Raw genomic sequence first — 17,933 nt, forward strand, 5'->3', positions numbered from 1 at the left:
TGCTCATGCATTTTTTTTCTCTTGTCTACAATATCCAAATTCAATGACTGCTATTTTCACACACCTGAAACACCCTAAATAAAACAAACTGTGTTAGGGGTGGGGAGCTGGAGCAGTGTTTGGAGCAAGCCCAGGCTGAGCTGGAGTCTTTGAAGGAGCAACGCAGCAAACACATAAAGATGACTGAGTCCGTCGTGAGGCAGAGAGACATGTACCGTGTGTTACTGGCTCAGGCAACTGGAGTCAGCTTCCCACCACAAGGTAACCTCGACGAGAGCCACGCTGATGCACAACACATGAAGATCTGCACCTTTTGTAAAGCATACACAAATGTGAAGCATTTTAAATCCTGATTATGGTTCCTGGCTCCTTATACTCTTATTTGATCAGTTTTGGCCAAATATTTTGCAGTGTTAATATTGTCTGTGAACTAATAATTGTTTCACCCCAAGGTACTCCACCTGAGGAGTTCTCTTTGACCTCGACCCCTCGAGGTTCACCAGCAGCCACTCCCACCAAAGGGACCCCTACTACGCTGGTTTCTATGGGTGCAGACTCTACTGAAGCAGTGGAGGCCAGGGCTGCTTTGAGACAGGTAAATGCAACTTTTACAGCATCAGATTAAAAAAATCAGCTTCAACTGCACACAGCAATGACTTGAAGTGAGTTAACAGCGCTTTTGTTCACACGACCATTACAGCCTAGGTTATATGTGGATAGCTTGTCACTTTCAGGCCTGATTTGGAATAATGAATTTATGGTTCAGTTAGGGCTGGGCGATATGGCAAAAAAAGTGATCACGATTTTTTTTCCCATATTGAATGATCTCGATTTTTAATCACGATTTTTTTAAATCAGAAGATCCCCCCTCCCTTCTGGAATAAAATAGAAAGAAACCAGAGATTAGTTTTTTTTTTATTAACAAATAAAGCAAATAGCATGTTTTAACAAGAATCCAGAATGCTACCAGTGGTACCCACCGAAAAAACTAGGGTTGCACCAAAATGAAAATTTGAGGCCGAAACTGAAGCGGAATAAAATTTAAAGACTTGGCTGAATACCGAGTACTGAATAGCCTACGGAATGCGGTTGTTCACAGTTTTTCATTTATTTTGCCATTTTTTTCACATCAATTGCATAGATAAAATTGCAATGACATTATTAAAAACAAAAACAGTAAACTAATATGAGTTGAGCCACTGTCAAGCAGCTGGCGATGCGGTTGCTTAAATTGACCAACAGGTGGCTCTTTAACATCACAGTTTGTGTACTGTGCGTGACTCTGACGCTGGTTGGTAATTAAGGAGTTAAAACTCACTCGCCACTTACAGGACTCAGTAGCCAGCAGAAACGGCAGTTTTATTACATTTATTAACTGTAGTACCGCTATTATGAGAGGTTATTTCTCACAGTATTAGCCTAAAGCGACTTAAGGCTGATTTATGGTCCCGCGTTACACCAACGCAGAGCCTACGGCGGCGTCATGCTGAGCTCTGCTTGTTGCCTCCGCGCTCCGACACAATCACTCCGCTGAGCGCGCACACACGCACGCACGCACACACACACCCATGTCGGGGCCGCGGAGTTTCTGAAGTCGGCGGTGATGAGTAATTTGTGGTACAAGCAGAGCGAATCACAACTTTAATGAGTGCGGTTCGAATACACAATACATCCATCACGAAGGGCATTTTGTGAATCCATCACACCCTCCTCCTGTACGCTCGGAAGAAGTTGTCCGGCGAAATAAATAAATAAATAACCGCTAACCGTGAGTACCGGTCGGCTCGAAGCTAAGCTAACGCTAGCCTGCGGTTGTTGTCTTGTAGTTTTATTCTCTCTGGTCACGCTTGCTCCCACCAGTGCAGGGGAGGCAGATGTGACTAGTTTACTGCCTATGGTCATGCAACTTGCCGCGGCATGTCATGCATGATCAATTAATGCAGACAGCGCGGTGCCAGGAAAGCGGGTTGTGATTGGTTGTCGTGCACTTTGCTGCAGCATGTTTTGCACGTGATCGAGAAAGTAGACCCACAGCTGATCACCGTGATCGAACTTAATTTGATCGCGATCACAAATCGAGATCGTATAATCGCCCAGCCCTAGGTTCAGTGCATTAAGCCCTCCAGATTTCTCATAACTGAAGGATGGTCAAATTTAAAGTGAGATATTAGTTAAGGAAAGGCAAGCCATCCATTGTATTTCTCACATCAACCACCAGGTGGCAATGTCTATCCTTAAGAGACCTAGCTGTAGGAGAGAAAGACTGTACTGGTAGAAAGTCATACAAGAAAGAAACTCATCTGAAATTTCTAGTTTGGACTGTATTTTACAGTACGCCAGGTAATCCATCACTTCAGAGCGTACAGCTACGAGTGCAGGACCAGGTTTATCTGACTGCTTGCAGTTACAGGGTTAATTTGACCAGCATGGTATTACTTGATCAAAGGCAGGTGTACTGTGTTTTGTTTTTCTTCACATTGAGAAGAAACTGCTCATACTTCAAAACCCCAACTGCTATAAATAAAGTAAATTAAAACTGTTTCCATTTGTAGCTACAGGAGGTGTTCTCCACCTATAAGAAGGAGCGGGTGGATAGTGACAAGGCCATGACCCAGCAGAATGAAAAGTTGCTGGAGCAGCTCTCTGACCTTCGCGCTCAGAACGCCAAGACATCCACCCAGTTAGAATTTGCCTCCAAGAGGTAAATGTCCTCCAGTTTTTGTCATATTATCAACAGTGAGAAATGAATTGTGGAAGTAATTGATATTTATATGCCAATTTTAATTAAAACAATTGGCAATCAGTCATACATGGTAAGCTTTTTCCTCCAATAGTGATTTTCCTCTCTTCGATTGCAGGTATGAAATGCTGCAAGACAATGTTGAAGGGTACAGAAAGGAAATTGCTTCACTTAGAGAGAAAGGACAGAAGATGACGGCTACAACACAGAACCTTGAGCAGACCATCAACACGTTGAAAGAGGATCTTAAATCTGCCACGGAGAAACTCAACTTAACTGAGGTTTCCCTCTGTTCCATCCTTCACTTTTAAGCATTTTGTAAGCATTTTAATTACTACTTATATTCATTATTTCTCACTTTTATCTTATGGTCAGGGCCATGCTGAGAATTTGCGCAAGGAGAGAGATATGCTGAAGCTGGTGGAGTCCACGCTCACCCAGGAGAAGAAGTCAATAGCGGGCCAACAACAGAGCCAGAACCTGCTGCTGAGCAACCTCCAGGCTATCCAGGTAAGATAAGAGTCACTTCTGTTCAGCTTAAGACATTCAAGCGGAGCTCAAAATGCTAACTTGTGTTTTCCAGGCCACCCTCGAGCGTTCGGAGATGGATACACGTCAGCGTCTCAACAGCCAGCTTGAGAAGCAGGAACGGGAGATCTCCCACCTCCAGAAGAGGCTTGAGGGGGAAGTGGAACAGCGCCACCTGCTCACCAGAAACCAGGAAGTAAGCGTTGAAGTCCATTGGCTTTTACTCTGAAATGAGTACCGTATTGGCCCGAATATAAGACGCTGTTTTCTGCATTGAAATAAGACTGAAAAAGTGGGGGTCGTCTTACATTCGCGGTCTAGACGTTATACCCATTCACAACGCTAGATGGCGCCAGATATCTTTAAAGCGAATGCTGAGCAAAGCGAACCCCTGTCACGAAGAAGAAAAATAAAAAATAGCAGTAAAAAATAAAGAGAAGAAAATAAGAGAAAATGGAGAAACGTAGCGACAATCTGGAGAAAAGTGGGTCGAAGATCGGCAGGTTAACCGGCAGCAAATCTTTTTATGACGCAAACTTCAAGATGATGATTTGAATGAGGCAAAATAACATGCTTTTCCTCTTGAATATATTGTTATCATTTGTTTCAGATGTACTGTAATTATTTTCTGTATAAAAATTGAATTTGGTGTTCAAAAAGTTTTTTTTCAAACTTAAGTCTTTAAAAAGAGGGGGTTGCCTTATAATCAGGGACGTCTTATATTCGGGCCAATACGGTATTCTGTTTTATCGAAACCCATTAAAAACTGCTGGTCATATTACACATTTACAGATGGGGCACGGATGCCTAAAGTTAATAGAAACGGGTCAAAAAGGCGGAAAAATTTACCCGTTTACAGCATTTCCTAATCAAATGTTTCTTATGCACAGATCCATTTGATGGATGTAAGGAGGCAGTTGGAGACGCAGGTGGCGTTGCATCAGAAAACCAAGGAGCTACTCAGTGCTGCTGAGATGGAGCTCCATACCCTCAGGATGCAGCAAGGCAGCATTGAAGCACATCGCACCCTGGGCTCCCCATCCACACCCAACATCAGAGGTAGATGCCCAATAAAATGTCTAAACCACACTTTATCAGAATACTTTTTATTTTTTAACAATAGAGTGGTATTGTCATCACTCCTCAGTTCAAAACCTCAAGTGAATAATCATTCATTCTTTAACTTTAACACAGTTTCAAGCCTGCAGAGTTCAGATCAAGACAGAGACCATCTCCAAAGCCGCTTACAGCTGGCTGAATCTCGAGTAGAGGAGCTCACGGAGAACCTCCGGGCCGCCACCTCCAGTCTGGAACAGTACAGAGCCATGGCTCAGAGCCTGGAGGAGTCCCTGGACAAAGAGAAGCAGGTTGGGGACAGAGTCGAGACATGCACACAACCCTCAGAGTTAGTGATGCACCGATTGTTCGGTAACCGAAATTGTTCGTCCGAAAATGGCAAAAAAAAAACACTTTCGGTGTTCGGTGGAATAAGTGGGGGAAAAAAACGAACAATTAATAATGGCGTTGTAATATAAGGAAATAGACTGGCCGCTCCCGTAACGGTTGCGCACCACAAACATAAATCGTTGGCCAACCAAAAAGTAACCACATAAGAATTTTACCTCAAATTCACCAGGAGGTGGAACCAAAACAACATAATGCTGGGAAATGTTCAGTTTTTTATGTTCAATAAATATTTTCTACCTTGTAATTTTGTAAAAGATTTTTTTCTTTGATAAGATAAGATATTCCTTTATTAGTCCCACAGCGGGGAAATTCGCAGTTTACAGCAGCAAAGGGGATAGTGCAAAACAAGAGGCATCAATTCATTTCGGTGCATCACTACTCAGAGTGTTTGTCCAAAAACCCACAATGTTGATCTGATTGAGATAAAGTAAAGCTTTTTTTTGTAAACCCACTTGTTGTTAAGCAGTTTTAAAGGATATTTCATTCATTTAAATATTTGAATTTTCACATAAAAATACAGATGTAATATAAAAGCTTTCATAGGCATTGAACAAAAACAGACAAAACACTTAAACTTAAGGCTCCTGCAAAGAGCAGCTCTAGCATTACAGTATTTTAAGATCTTTTTCCTTATAGTGCATAATTATGGATAAAAACCTGAGGCTAAGTAGATTATGGAAATGAAGTATTTGTGGACAATGTGGTGTTTTTTGGAATACTATTAACGTCTCATCTTTGTAAATGTACAATAATCAGGTAACGGAGCAAGCCCGGTCGTCCATTGAGGTCCGCATTAAGGAAGCTGAGGAGCAGCACCGTAGACTGGAAGAGAAGCTTCTGGAGGCAGAAAAAGAAAAGCAAGACTTGGAGGACCAGAAGAAGAGAGCTCTGGCCTCTCTGGAGGAGCAGGTATGAGATGCTGAATTATGAGTCTGTAAATATTGGTGCACATTATCTTCAAAACCATTGTTTACAAGAATAGAGATTGTACGTCAAACTTTCTTTTCAATAATATAATTTTTGCTTTAGATAAATGGCCTGAAAAGAAGTCTCAGCGGCGCCCAGGCCGACCACCAGGCGGCACTGCAGCAGGTGGCTGTAGCTGAAACCCACCAGCGGCAGGCTCTGCAAGACAGCCAGGAGCAAGTAAGCAGCAAAAATAAAGTATCAATGAAGGATTATGAGCAGACATTAAGCATGGTTGCTGTTGCCCTTCAGATTTTATGTTGGCAGCATCTGTGCTACTAATTGTGTAAAAACTGCTTCAGATCCATGTATGTTTATAATAAAACTGAATCTTCCTTTTATCTTTTTAAGGCTAAAATGGCAGCTGAGGCTCAAGATAAGTATGAGCGGGAGATGATGCTGCATGCGGCCGATGTGGAGGCCCTCCAGGCCGCTAAGGCTCGAGCCCAGAAGGCTGACGAGTTCAGACACCAGCTTGAAGACAAGGCCCAGAGGGTCGGTGCTGAGTTACTGGAGGCTAGAGTCTCCTGGGAGGAGCAGGAGAAGATCTTCAAGGTCAGTTTTAGACGCTGTTGCGCAGATGAGTTTTATAACTATTGTACATTCAGTAGGGTTGTTTTTAGCTCCCGATCACTTGAGTTTGAGTATCTGCAGATCCCGATTTTTCCCGATCCGATCACTTTTTTTGGCTCCCGATACATTTCTGATACTTTTTCCCGATCAGATACATTTTGGCAAAGAATTAAGTAAAAAAGTAAAGTAAATTAAGTAAAAAAATGTATTGTCCATTCTCTCCAACATGGACATATTTTTTTTTTTTTCCACTGACTGCATCATTGGATCAAAACAAAGCTTATCAGCACTGGTGCCACAAAATGTAGAAACATGAAATTGTAAACTAAAACAAAAAGTGCAGAATAGTGCAATAACAAAAATAAATACATTTCACTTCAAAAGGAGGTAGTTTACCTACTAGGTTCAAAAGTTGAATGACATCCAGTCAAACTCACAATCAATAAGAAAATGAAAATACATTTTGGCTTAACCTTAGTGCAGAATTCTCAACAGCATGAAATGAATAGCAGCAGATATTCATCCTGTTATAGTTTTCTGTCACTGTGTTGTAATGTCACGCAGAGCGTAGGAACCAAACATTCAGTATATTACCACTGAGAAGCCAAATTATTGTATCATGTATTTCCAAGCTGCTGCGTTTAATTGGATTTTATTTATCAGTCATCTGTTTTTCTTCTGATTTATCTGTCAGGAGGAGACGTCCAAAGCTGAGAGCCGCTGTGATGAGTTGCAGAAGCAGAACACTCTCCTGCATGAACAAGTCCAGACCATGAGCAGCAAGATGGCGGCTAATATACAGCGTGCTGCCAATGAAAGCGCCTTAAATGTATCTTTGACTGAAGAGGGGAAATCTCAAGACCAACTTCTTGAAATACTCAGGTGTTTTATTTGTTTCTGATGCTTTTCTAGATCAGAAATTAATGAGAACCTTAAGAGTTTTGACATCTGTTGGTTTTCTGTTTTTGAGCTGTGCCTTAAGTATTTTTACTGTTCTTGAATCACAGATTTGTGCGTCGGGAAAAGGAGATTGCTGAATCTCGCTTTGAGGTGGCCCAAGGGGAGAGTTTACGTTACCGTTTGAGAGTGGAGCACTTGGAGCGAGAGCTCAAGGAAGCGCAGGACAGCCTGAGTGCTGAGAGGGAGAGAATGCAGGTCTGATTTTATGCCTCCTTATCCAAAGATACTACAAGAAACCAACTGGAATGTCTGTTTTGGTGCATGACACATGTTTGATTCAGAAGAAACCCTTATTCTATACTTGATACCAAAAAATTATGTTCTTTCCTCCATGGAGGATAACATGGAATCTGACTGACACAACAATGCTCATTTCTCAGGTGACTGCAAAGACTCTGGCTCAGCATGATGAGCTGATGAAGAAGACTGAAACAATGAGCATCTTGATGGAGACCAACAAGATGCTGAGAGAGGAGAAGAACCAAAGGGAACAGGATCTTCAGCAAACTCAAGCTAAGGTCTCAGTTCTCATTTTATCGCAAAATGACTGATGGTGACTTGAGTTGCACGTGCCTTCCAGTAGTTAACCATTCCAGTACATCATTTGATAAGGATTTCACTTGCGTTGTTGACTCATCGCTCATGTCTTGCAGGTACAAAGACTAGAGTCGGACATCATGCCGCTGCAACAGGCTAACTCTGAACTGAGTGAGAAAAATGGCATGCTTCAGGCGGAAAAAACTATACTGGAAGAAGATATCAAGCGCTGGAAAGCACGAACTCAGGTGAGTCTAGAACAGACATGGGCAAACTACGGCCCCCGGGCCACATGCGGCCCGTTAGGCTTTTTGATCAGGCCCGCCAGACTCGTCCAAATTATAATAAAAACCTTGTTCATTTTCCACCTTTCCCTGCAATGCCCATGTTTCCTCAATAGATGGCGCATGCACACTCAAACACAATGACCGTTGTTGGAGTGGCGCGTATTTCATTTAGTTTCATGTTGCCGTTCAAGCCCTTTCTGTAAAAAAAATCACGCAAAACAGTGACTCAGAGAGCCCGCGGTCAGGATAATCCTTCCATGATTTTGCGGGGTTTAACACAATTACATCATTGATCTTGAGTATCTCGTTGAGTAATAGTATGTTTTGAAAGTTGAAAGTGTTTCCATTCATTTTCTTAATAAATATTGATTTCTTTAACTGTGTACCTTCGATTGAAACGTATTAAAAACAGAAATAATCTCCAGGTTGGATAAATCCAAATGCGTACACTATGCTATTTTAATCTTACATTTTCTTCCTTCCAGTATTGTGCAAAATAGTGTGTGTAAACGCCATATCTTGCATATTCCTTGAGACAAACTCATTAACTAATAAGGAATATCTTGCATATTTGAAAGGCAGTCCTGAGTGCAAATCTGTTAATAAATCAGGTTTTAAATTTTTTTACGTGTTCTTACTGTGCTATGAGGTTTGCACACACTACATGCAACGCTTTAGTATATCCAGCCCAAACACTCCATGCAAATGCTCCTGGCCCCTCTGTCAAATTTTAGAACCCATCCCACCCCTGGTCTAGAAGCTAGATTGTCCATCATTAATGCTTCTTGTATGAGGGGAGTTCATCAATAGAAATTGTGACTCTTTTCTGTTTTTCACGCTTGTTCAGCATTTGGTGAGTCAGCAGAAAGATTCAGATCCTGAGGAGTATAAGCGTCTTCATTCTGAAAAGGAGGTACATCTTAAACGCATCCAGCAGCTCAATGAAGAGAACACAAGACTCAAAGCCGAGGTGTCCAGGTAAGATATTATATTTGATAAAATAGCCAAATTGAACAGGATAATAAATGTTGCAATTTGTCAGCCTGACCTTTTTTTGTTTTTCTTTCTTTTCTTTCTCCCAATATCGTTATACCTGAATAGGTCCAATAATCTCACAACGTCCCTGCAGAGCCAGATACAGGGTTTACGTGACATTTCAAATAAAACAACCGATGCCAGAAATATGTTGAAAAGGCAATTGGAGACTAAGAACCAGGAGCTCCTGGAAAAGAATCGAACCATCACCCAGGTCAAGAAGATCGGACGGCGCTACAAGACTCAGTATGATGAACTCAAGGTGGATCATGAAAAGGTATTTGTTGTCCCATCTACTTTCATTGTCGAGCCGTAGCGGGAAATAAAAGTGCCTTGGTTGTGTTTTACGTTTCTTTTAAGCCACAAACTTCATACGTCACATCTATGTTGCAGCTGGTGGCAGAAGCTGCAGCAGGACCGTCCCAAGATGAGGAGGCACGTCAAGCCTCAGTTCAAGAAGTGCAGACCCTCCGAGATTCTCTGAGCCAGGCTGAAACCAAGACCAAAGAGCTGGAAGGGCAGCTGGAGAACATCAACAAGGTTAAACTTGACTAGTCCTTTTAAAATTTGACTAAATGTTTCCTATATTACTTTAATTTGACTTGTCTTTTTCTAGGTTCTCACATTAACTACGTTTACATGCAGTCAAAATTCGGGTTATTGCTAATATTCCGGTTACTGAAACATTCGGAATATTCCGTTTACATGCGTGAGCTAACAGGGTTATCACTGTTTACATGGTGATTAATCATTTGGGATATCCCGATCAAAACAGCGACGCGCGGAGAACATGATGACGCAATTAGCGTCATTTCCGCTTCCTCTTCCTGTATCAAAATTCAAAACAAATGTTGCTTCGCGCAACTTTTCGCTCATCTTCTTGTAAATCTCGCTATCCCCGTACTTTCTACCGTCTACAAATGCAGAAATGTTCATATCCTTCATTACATTTATGAAGTGATTAGTCTCCTCCTCACTCCAAAACTGTGGCGTGGTCTTGCGTTTCGCCGTGTTTTATAAGAACTTCCTGGACTCAAAAGACCAGGATTCCTTGCGAACAGAACATGCGCAGAAAACAAATTAATGTTCCGTTTGATCGGGATATTTTGTTTGGCGTTTACATGACCAAATATTCGGGTTTTAAAAGGAGTAACCCAGGGCTCATATTTGGGTTTTTAAAAACCATAATATGAGCAAATTCTGGTTATTCAAAGGGGTTATTGGTGTTTACATGGCCGTGCAAATTCGGGTTATTGCCAATATTCGGGTTTTAAAAGGGTTATTGACTGCATGTAAACGCAGTCATTGATGTCCTCTACTTCTACTGCTGCTGGCTGGTCTCATGAACTTCTCTGATTATTTTGAAGAAGGCTGACTGTGGATGCTGCTTCATCTTTGTCGCAGGTGGCCACGGAGCGAGAGACCGACATGCGGGAACAGTCTTCCAGGTTGACGACGGAGCTGAACAGGCTGAGGCAGGAGCTGCAACATAAGGCTTCTCAGGAGGACAATCTGAGACAGCAGATGGCTGAAAAGGAGGAGAAAACCAGGAAGGCTCTCGTCAATGCCAAGCAGAAGATCGGCCAGCTTTCAGGTCTCTTTGTTACCCCCTCATGTATTCGTATTAAAAATTCCCCATTTCTTTTTACTCTTGTTATTGTATTCTTGTTTATTTGAATCTAACATTAATGTACAGCCATCAAGGACCAGCTGCAGAAGGAAAATGAGGAATTGAAGAAGGTGCACGAGGAGCTGGAAGTGCGAATGAGTGCTCTCAAGTCTCAATTTGAAGTACGTCTCAGTCGGCAGGAGCGAGAACTCAGAGAACTACGAGGTCAACAAGAGAGACAAGAGCAGAGAGATGAGCCACCTGAGGCTGGTCCCAGCAAGGTGAGCATGTCCTCCGGGACTTGGACGCCCTACTCACAGCTTATAAACAACAAAAAAGATAAAAGAACCACAACGCTTTTAGGCGCAGTGGCTGTTCTCTGAGAAGGTTGCCCTAGTGGGGGGTATCATCCTTCTTTTATTGGAAGTTTTTAATTTTCCGATGTCTAAATAGTGTGTGAAATGCCATTCTTGGGAGGTTTTGTGATTAATTGTCCTTCTGTTCTTATGTTAGACTCAGGAGCAGCAGAGGAGCACAGAGCAGAGGCAGATCAGCCTGAAAACCACCCCGGTTGCAGACAGAGGAAGGTAATTTTCCTGCAGCCTTAGACAACTAGTGCTGGAGAATTGTATTTGTATTATCACACTTCCTTGTGTTGCTTGTAATCCTTTTAAATTTTGCTCACAAATCTACAAAAGTAGATGTGATAAATATCTTGATTTTGGGGGAGAGAGAGGAAAGGTGTTACTTTTTTATATTAATTTACCAGGTGCTTCTTTGAAATGAGTCCTGTAAAAACATTATTGATCCCGATTCTTGTTTTTAGCGCCAGCACCTCCGAGCCTCCCACCGCCAACATTAAGCCAACGCCTGTGATCGCTACGGCCAGCAAACAGCCCGTCAACCCAGGGAACAAACCCACTCCAAGAGCAAGCATAAGGCCCATGATAACCCCGGCCACGGTTCCCACTCCAACACCCACCGCTACAGTCATGCCAACCACACAGGTGGAGACTCAGGAAGGTAGGTGCCCCTGCAAAGTCTTAGAAACAGTCTTTCTCACCAAATCAAGGTCCAAACTAAAATATTGTTGCCTTTTAAAGTTGAGTTTGAGGAAAAAAATCATTTCCAAGCCTGTAAGTTGGTCATTTAGATATTTATTTTTCACTCCGCATCAGCAATGCAGTCTACAGAAGGGCCGCCCGTGGAGCACGTGACCGTGTACGGCAGTGCCAGCGGCTCCGTCCGCTCCGCCAGCCCCAACGTCCAGACCACCTTGGCCAACCCCATGCTGACTGTTCAGCAGATCCAGACGCAGACCACAGCGTTTGTTCAGCCGACGCAGCAGCAGAGTGTGACCCACACAGAACCATCCAATCAGGAGCCGCCGCCCATGGTGATCGAGGCAACACCTAGCTCACAGGTGGAGTGGCCTTCCACATCCTCAACCTCCTCTGTGTTCGGAACAGGTGAGGATTTCTTTTTTTTTTTTTTTTTTTTCTTTCAGAGCTGTGGGGATTCAGGGTTAATGTAACATAGTTTGTGAAATTTCAGGAGACGATGCGAAAGAGAGAAATTGTGCAAAACCTTAACCCAGGAAAATGGAATTACAAAGTGCATTGCATGTTTTTGCATTTATTAGATTTAAAACAGAGGTTCCTATGAGAATTTCTGACCGTTACCACCTGCAACCGCAACGAGTGTGTTACACTCCCGCCTGCTCCCGCAGTGTTTATATCCACTCCCGCCCGCATCCGCAAAACTCTCTCTGCTGGGACTGTTGTTCGAGCTTTCGCAAAAGCCGGCATCATTTCCGAGGGGCCGCACCGCACGGAAAGTGACTGACAGCGAAGAAAGTGGAACTGGCATTTGATTTAGCGCAGCTGTTTAAGGCAGACACGGAGGATGAGGACTTTGATGGGTTTGATTAATGCAATAATGATTGTAATAAAGACTTAAATAAAGCAAACTCAGTTTTGCTCCCGCTCTATTTTTAAATACGCACAATTGTATGCTTGTGTGTGTTGTTGTAAGGCGGTGCGCCATATGTGTGTAGACGTCGCCTTTTCCTGTGTGTGTTAAATACAACAATGACACACATAACTGAGACTGCGCCTTTTCGTACGGTGCACCGTATGGTCGTGAAAATACGATAATATAACAAATGAATCACTTGGCCATTATATTGCTGTGTAGGAAGAGAATGTTGCTGGCCGACTGCGGTCCCAATCCTGTCCGTCTCTCTTCCAAGATGCGCCCACAGACACTAAACGAAGTTTCTCCAAATATCTGACTTGTCTTTGTTTTGTAAAGACCTTGTTTGAGGTTCTTTTCCACGTCATTGATTTCCATCTTGTCACTAGGCTACCTCCCGATACCACAGTGTTTTTTTTTTGTTTTTTTTTTTTAGCCGCCCGTTCCCGCCCACAGCAAAGTTCAAACCGCCCGCGAGATTTGCGTTAGACCCAATCCCAATGCAGCCCTCTAGTTCTTATCTTGTAGAGCAGGGGTATTCAACTATATTCGGCCGGGGGCCACATCTGCAAAAGGACTGTATGGAGAGGGCCGCACAATTTGAAAATTTGGGGGTTTTCAAAATGTATTTTGCACTCAAAGACGAAGACTTATGTATATATAATACATTTGTATTATACATTTGAATATATCTAGTTTACATATGAATTATGTATTAATTGTCTCCAGATTTAGTCATTGTGAATGTTAAATATAATATTCAGATAAAGAAATATTATTTTGAATGCAAGTTCATTTTGAAACCATGCATTGTGCAAACTTAATGAAGTTGATATTGACCTACTTTTAATAAAACACGCCATAATGACAAAGCACCACTTTCCACCAAGATTTCCTTATTTGAATATTATATTAAGCATTGAGCACAAGCATTTCAGTCCATAGCAGCCAGTTTGATGTTATAAATAAGCAACCAAAATATTAACCATAAGCTCCTTTATTAATGACACATCTGGGCATTATATCAGCAAAACAAAACAATCACATGAAATTATAGGAGGCTTAGAAGTTCCATCTGAAATGCAAAGTCCTCACTTATTCAAATGAAAAAAATGTCAGGCCAATCCTAGAAGCCTAATGATGTCAACAAGTCCTCTGTACAACGGAGGTTAATAATAATGTGACAAACATTAACACTGTGCAACAATGGCAAAAAATCTGAAGTAAAAAACATCTCCAACAGAGATTAACATGTACAAACTCTATGCATCGTTAACCAACTAAAAAAAGGCTACCAAGCATCTTAAACTTAAATGCGATATGCATTCTCTGCACACTGTATTCTCTGCAAGCTGTTCGCTGTTTGATTGCATCATCACACGCCGTTATTAACTGTTCGGTTTTTTCCCCACTTATTCAACCGAACACCGAAAGTGTTTTTTTGCTATTTTCGGCCGAACATTCGATGCATCACTATTATTAAAAAAAAAAAAAAAATTTCAACAAACAACCCCTTTTTCGAAATATGACTAGGGGCCACATAAAAGCTCCTGGCGGGCCGCATGTGGTATTCACCATAACATCTCTTCAGTTTCAGCGACACCAGGAACCTCGGCCATGTCCAAGAGGCCCCGGGAGGAGGAGGAGAGCAGCACCGTGGTCACGGACACCGAGGCATCTCAGGAGGAAACCCCAAGGGCTCCTATAGCAAAGAAGTTGCGCATCATACAACGAGTGGATCCAGAGGTATGGAGGAAGAGCAGGGCAACGCTGAAATCTGTTAAATTGTCAGTACTTCAATTATACGTTGATCAGGTTTAATTGTCATGTGACTTCCTCAGGAGGAGGTGCTAGCTGAAGAGAGTGCTGAGGCTGAAGGGGTCGTGCCAACAGACGGTCAAGAGGATGCAGAAGCGAGCCAGGTTTGTAATAATTTAACATCATTAATTATAAATTCCTATGACTCTTTTATATAAATCTAATTATTATATTGGCCAACAAATAAGGCCAGGGATATTTGCCAAGATCACTGCAGTGATCAATCTGTTGATGTGGCCTCACTGCTTCTTGTTTTTACCACAATTCAACTTGCATTGTAATATGTGAAAAATATCAATTGTTGTTTGCTTTTCTTTGCTGCCCTTTTTTTTTTTTTTTTTTTTTTTACATGTTTCTTTATTGGGTAGTCCATGTAATGCATATTACACAGTAAACATTTTTTAAAGGATTCGACAGAATACCCCGTTTTATATTTTACCAAACACACAAAAAAAACAAGTAAAATAAATAAGGACACAAAACTTAACATAACAAACACCCCAAAACACACACACTGCAAAATACGTAATTATAAACAGGTCCCAAAGTAAGTACCAATTACCAATCAAACTCTGACTGAAGACAATAATAATAGTACAAATAAAGTAATAAAATAAAATACAGAACACACAAAACAACAACAAAAATAAATAAATAAAATGAAATAAGATAAATAAATAAAAATTAAAATAAACAGACATAAGAGGAACCCTAAAAAAAATAGACATGGTTAGGAATATCATACTTCCCTATAATTAAATCAAATTAAATTAATCTTCCAAGGATGCCAAATAATTAACAAAAGAAAGAATAGGTTCCCAAATATAAGAAAACTTATCAGAGCAACCCCTAATACCGTATTTAATTTTCTCTAAATATAAAAAGGACATCAGGTCTTTCAACCAAGAATTGGGAGATGGAGGTTTTTGGTCCTTCCATTGAAGTAGAATACTTTGCTGCCTTTTTATATGAAAATAATGTGTCTCCAATGGCAACATAAAAGCCAGGAGAAAACTAAATAGTTATTTGCACATTTATGATGTTTCTCCCGACAGTCGGAGGAGTTTGCAAACATGGAGGAAGGAGATGACGGTGAAGCCTCTCAGACTGCCACGATGGAGCAAGAGGGCACCCGGATCACGGGTGAAACCCCTGACCAGCTGCAGCAGGAAGTAATCGTCATACTTACTGACAGTGAGAGTGAAGAACACGAAGAGGAGGATGAAGAAGAAGAAGAGCAGGTTAAAAAATGTGTATTAAGCACTTTTGAAGTCTCGATTCTGTTTTTTTTCATGCCGTTCATCATTACTGCATTGGTCCCTCTATTCATCATAGGACTATGAGGAGGAGGAGGAAGAAGATGACGAAGAAGAGGAGGAGGATGAAGAAGAAGAGGAGGAGGAGGAAGAGGAGGAAGAAGAGGAGGAGGAAGACGATGGAGGGATGGGGGAGGAAGGAGAGGACAGCAACGATGGAAGTGGAGATGGCAACGAGGCTTACGAGGGAGATGACACAGAGGTTAGATTACAGTTAACCCTTCCACTCCTCCCATGCTCCCATCAGACTCCCTCTCTGTCCAGCACACTCACTTGTTCCACCTCGTCTTGTTCCTGTCATTAATTATTTGCCTCCTCTGTCACCACGTTCTGTCTGCACACAAGCTTTGCCTATGTTGACTTTAGTTGTTTACCTTTTACCCTTTTCTTGGTTGCACATGTTGAGTAGGATGAGTCAATGTCTGCAAAGAGACATTTTGAAGGGGACGTTTGAGACCACGTGTTTGAACAGACGATCCCCTCAAAAACGCTTTAGGGGAAAGTACAGCGCTGTCACTTCTTTTCCAGCTGCCAGAAAATCATTCTTTCTGATTAAGAGCTACACGTTTGTGCGCCATTCGGTTTCTAAACTGATCCTCGACATTTTAATCGATACAGACAGAGATGCGTAAGAAGATGATCCAGAACTTTTAGCCATTGCCACATAGCATCTTCGTTCCTTGCATGGAGAAAACAAATAATAAATCACTATGCTTTGCTTCGTCAGTAAATCCCGGCAGCTACACCCCTCTTTTTAAATGTACTTCTCATTTCCGCTTTTGGTTCTGTCTCTTTTTGGGACACTTTTCAAATGTTTAAAATTCCTACATATGTTTTTGGTTTTCTCATAGTGGTTTTCCTTCATTGTTTTTCTTCCATTTCTCAGGGGGCTGATGTAACAGACCCAGGCACAGAGACGGAGGAGAGTATGGGGGCGACGGACTCCACCCAGAGGCCAGCGGATTCCCAGACACCCAGCTGTAAGATCCAGGAAACTCCGTCAAAGACGCACTGCGTAGATCTGCCTCAACTTCTCCATTCGTGCCCACAAACTGTCCGCCTTCCAATTAATTCACGCACACTTCACGATGACTGGAAAAGATGTAAAACGTTGGTGTCTGTCTGAAGTTCGAGAATCCAGAAGTGTCCAAAACACATAATTTACATTATGCACATGGGTTCATAATGACACGATTGTTTCAAGTTCTTTTACAACCAAACTGTCAAATATAGTTCATATAATCAGCATCCAATATTTTTTATGATCACTAAATCAATTCCAGTAAGCAGCTTTGCTGTTGAATGTTAAATTTGACTTTCCCCTGGAGCTTTAAACTCCTTTTAACTGTAATCTCAACTTTTTAATATTGTTTCAGTCGAGGGGAGTTCAATGGAGGCCTTCCCAGCAGAGCAGCCTATCACGAGTTCCGGTACCCGTATGCCTCAGTCGCCACGGCGACCAATGCAACAGCTGCCCCCGCGCCTCAACATCCACACCACCTCCACATCCGAACTGGGACCTCCTGCTCAGGTTCAAGTGAGTATGTCGTAACTGTAGGAGAACGTTTTTCTTTACCATAAGATAATCCTTTATTTTCTCCCTCAGTGGGGAAACTCACTTTGTTGGCAGCAGTACACTTAACACACACGGGGAGGGGTAATAAAAAGTAAAAGATATATATATATATATATATATATATATAAATAAATAATATAATGATAATAATAATATAAAACACCAAATATAGGCCTAGGTGCTTCTTTGCTTAAATGGCTCAAATCAACAGGCGCTTATTAGGGACCTTTATTTATTTGGGACTTGTGTTTATTAATTGTGTGTCTCCATTCAACCTTAATCTTATTGTGCGTCTTCGGATAATAATAATAAATAATAGATTTTATTTATAGAGCAAGCCGTACCTCTTCCGGAATCAATCAATGTCAGGCTACCGCGGTTGAATGGCAGCTCCGCCGACAACCGGTGTGTGAATGTGTGGGTGGGTGAACGCCTACAGTGTAAAGCACTTTGGGGTTGTAGGAGTACAACTGGAAAGTGATACAGTAATCCCTCGTTTTTCACGGGGGTTACGTTCCAAAAAGGACCCGTGATAAGTGAAATCTGT

General features: G+C 41.8%; 1 protein-coding gene across 1 annotated transcript in view; it reads left to right on the forward strand.

Annotated features, from left to right (window-relative positions):
* tprb (translocated promoter region b, nuclear basket protein) overlaps positions 1–17,933 on the forward strand; it is a 34,845-nt gene that overhangs the window by 8,633 nt on the left and 8,279 nt on the right. The window contains exons 15-43 of the mRNA XM_061738764.1: positions 98–261; positions 453–595; positions 2,553–2,701; positions 2,859–3,021; positions 3,116–3,250; positions 3,324–3,464; positions 4,159–4,327; positions 4,463–4,635; positions 5,492–5,644; positions 5,765–5,881; positions 6,053–6,256; positions 6,969–7,156; positions 7,282–7,429; positions 7,615–7,752; positions 7,888–8,019; positions 8,906–9,036; positions 9,160–9,370; positions 9,487–9,633; positions 10,498–10,687; positions 10,790–10,983; positions 11,216–11,289; positions 11,529–11,725; positions 11,881–12,171; positions 14,268–14,422; positions 14,518–14,598; positions 15,550–15,735; positions 15,830–16,012; positions 16,697–16,790; positions 17,187–17,347. Coding sequence (XP_061594748.1) covers positions 98–261; positions 453–595; positions 2,553–2,701; positions 2,859–3,021; positions 3,116–3,250; positions 3,324–3,464; positions 4,159–4,327; positions 4,463–4,635; positions 5,492–5,644; positions 5,765–5,881; positions 6,053–6,256; positions 6,969–7,156; positions 7,282–7,429; positions 7,615–7,752; positions 7,888–8,019; positions 8,906–9,036; positions 9,160–9,370; positions 9,487–9,633; positions 10,498–10,687; positions 10,790–10,983; positions 11,216–11,289; positions 11,529–11,725; positions 11,881–12,171; positions 14,268–14,422; positions 14,518–14,598; positions 15,550–15,735; positions 15,830–16,012; positions 16,697–16,790; positions 17,187–17,347 — 4,612 coding nt within the window. The remainder of the gene's footprint in view (positions 1–97; positions 262–452; positions 596–2,552; positions 2,702–2,858; positions 3,022–3,115; positions 3,251–3,323; positions 3,465–4,158; positions 4,328–4,462; positions 4,636–5,491; positions 5,645–5,764; positions 5,882–6,052; positions 6,257–6,968; positions 7,157–7,281; positions 7,430–7,614; positions 7,753–7,887; positions 8,020–8,905; positions 9,037–9,159; positions 9,371–9,486; positions 9,634–10,497; positions 10,688–10,789; positions 10,984–11,215; positions 11,290–11,528; positions 11,726–11,880; positions 12,172–14,267; positions 14,423–14,517; positions 14,599–15,549; positions 15,736–15,829; positions 16,013–16,696; positions 16,791–17,186; positions 17,348–17,933) is intronic.

This window comes from Cololabis saira, chromosome 13 (assembly GCF_033807715.1).
Source record: "Cololabis saira isolate AMF1-May2022 chromosome 13, fColSai1.1, whole genome shotgun sequence".
NCBI lineage: Eukaryota > Metazoa > Chordata > Actinopteri > Beloniformes > Belonidae > Cololabis > Cololabis saira.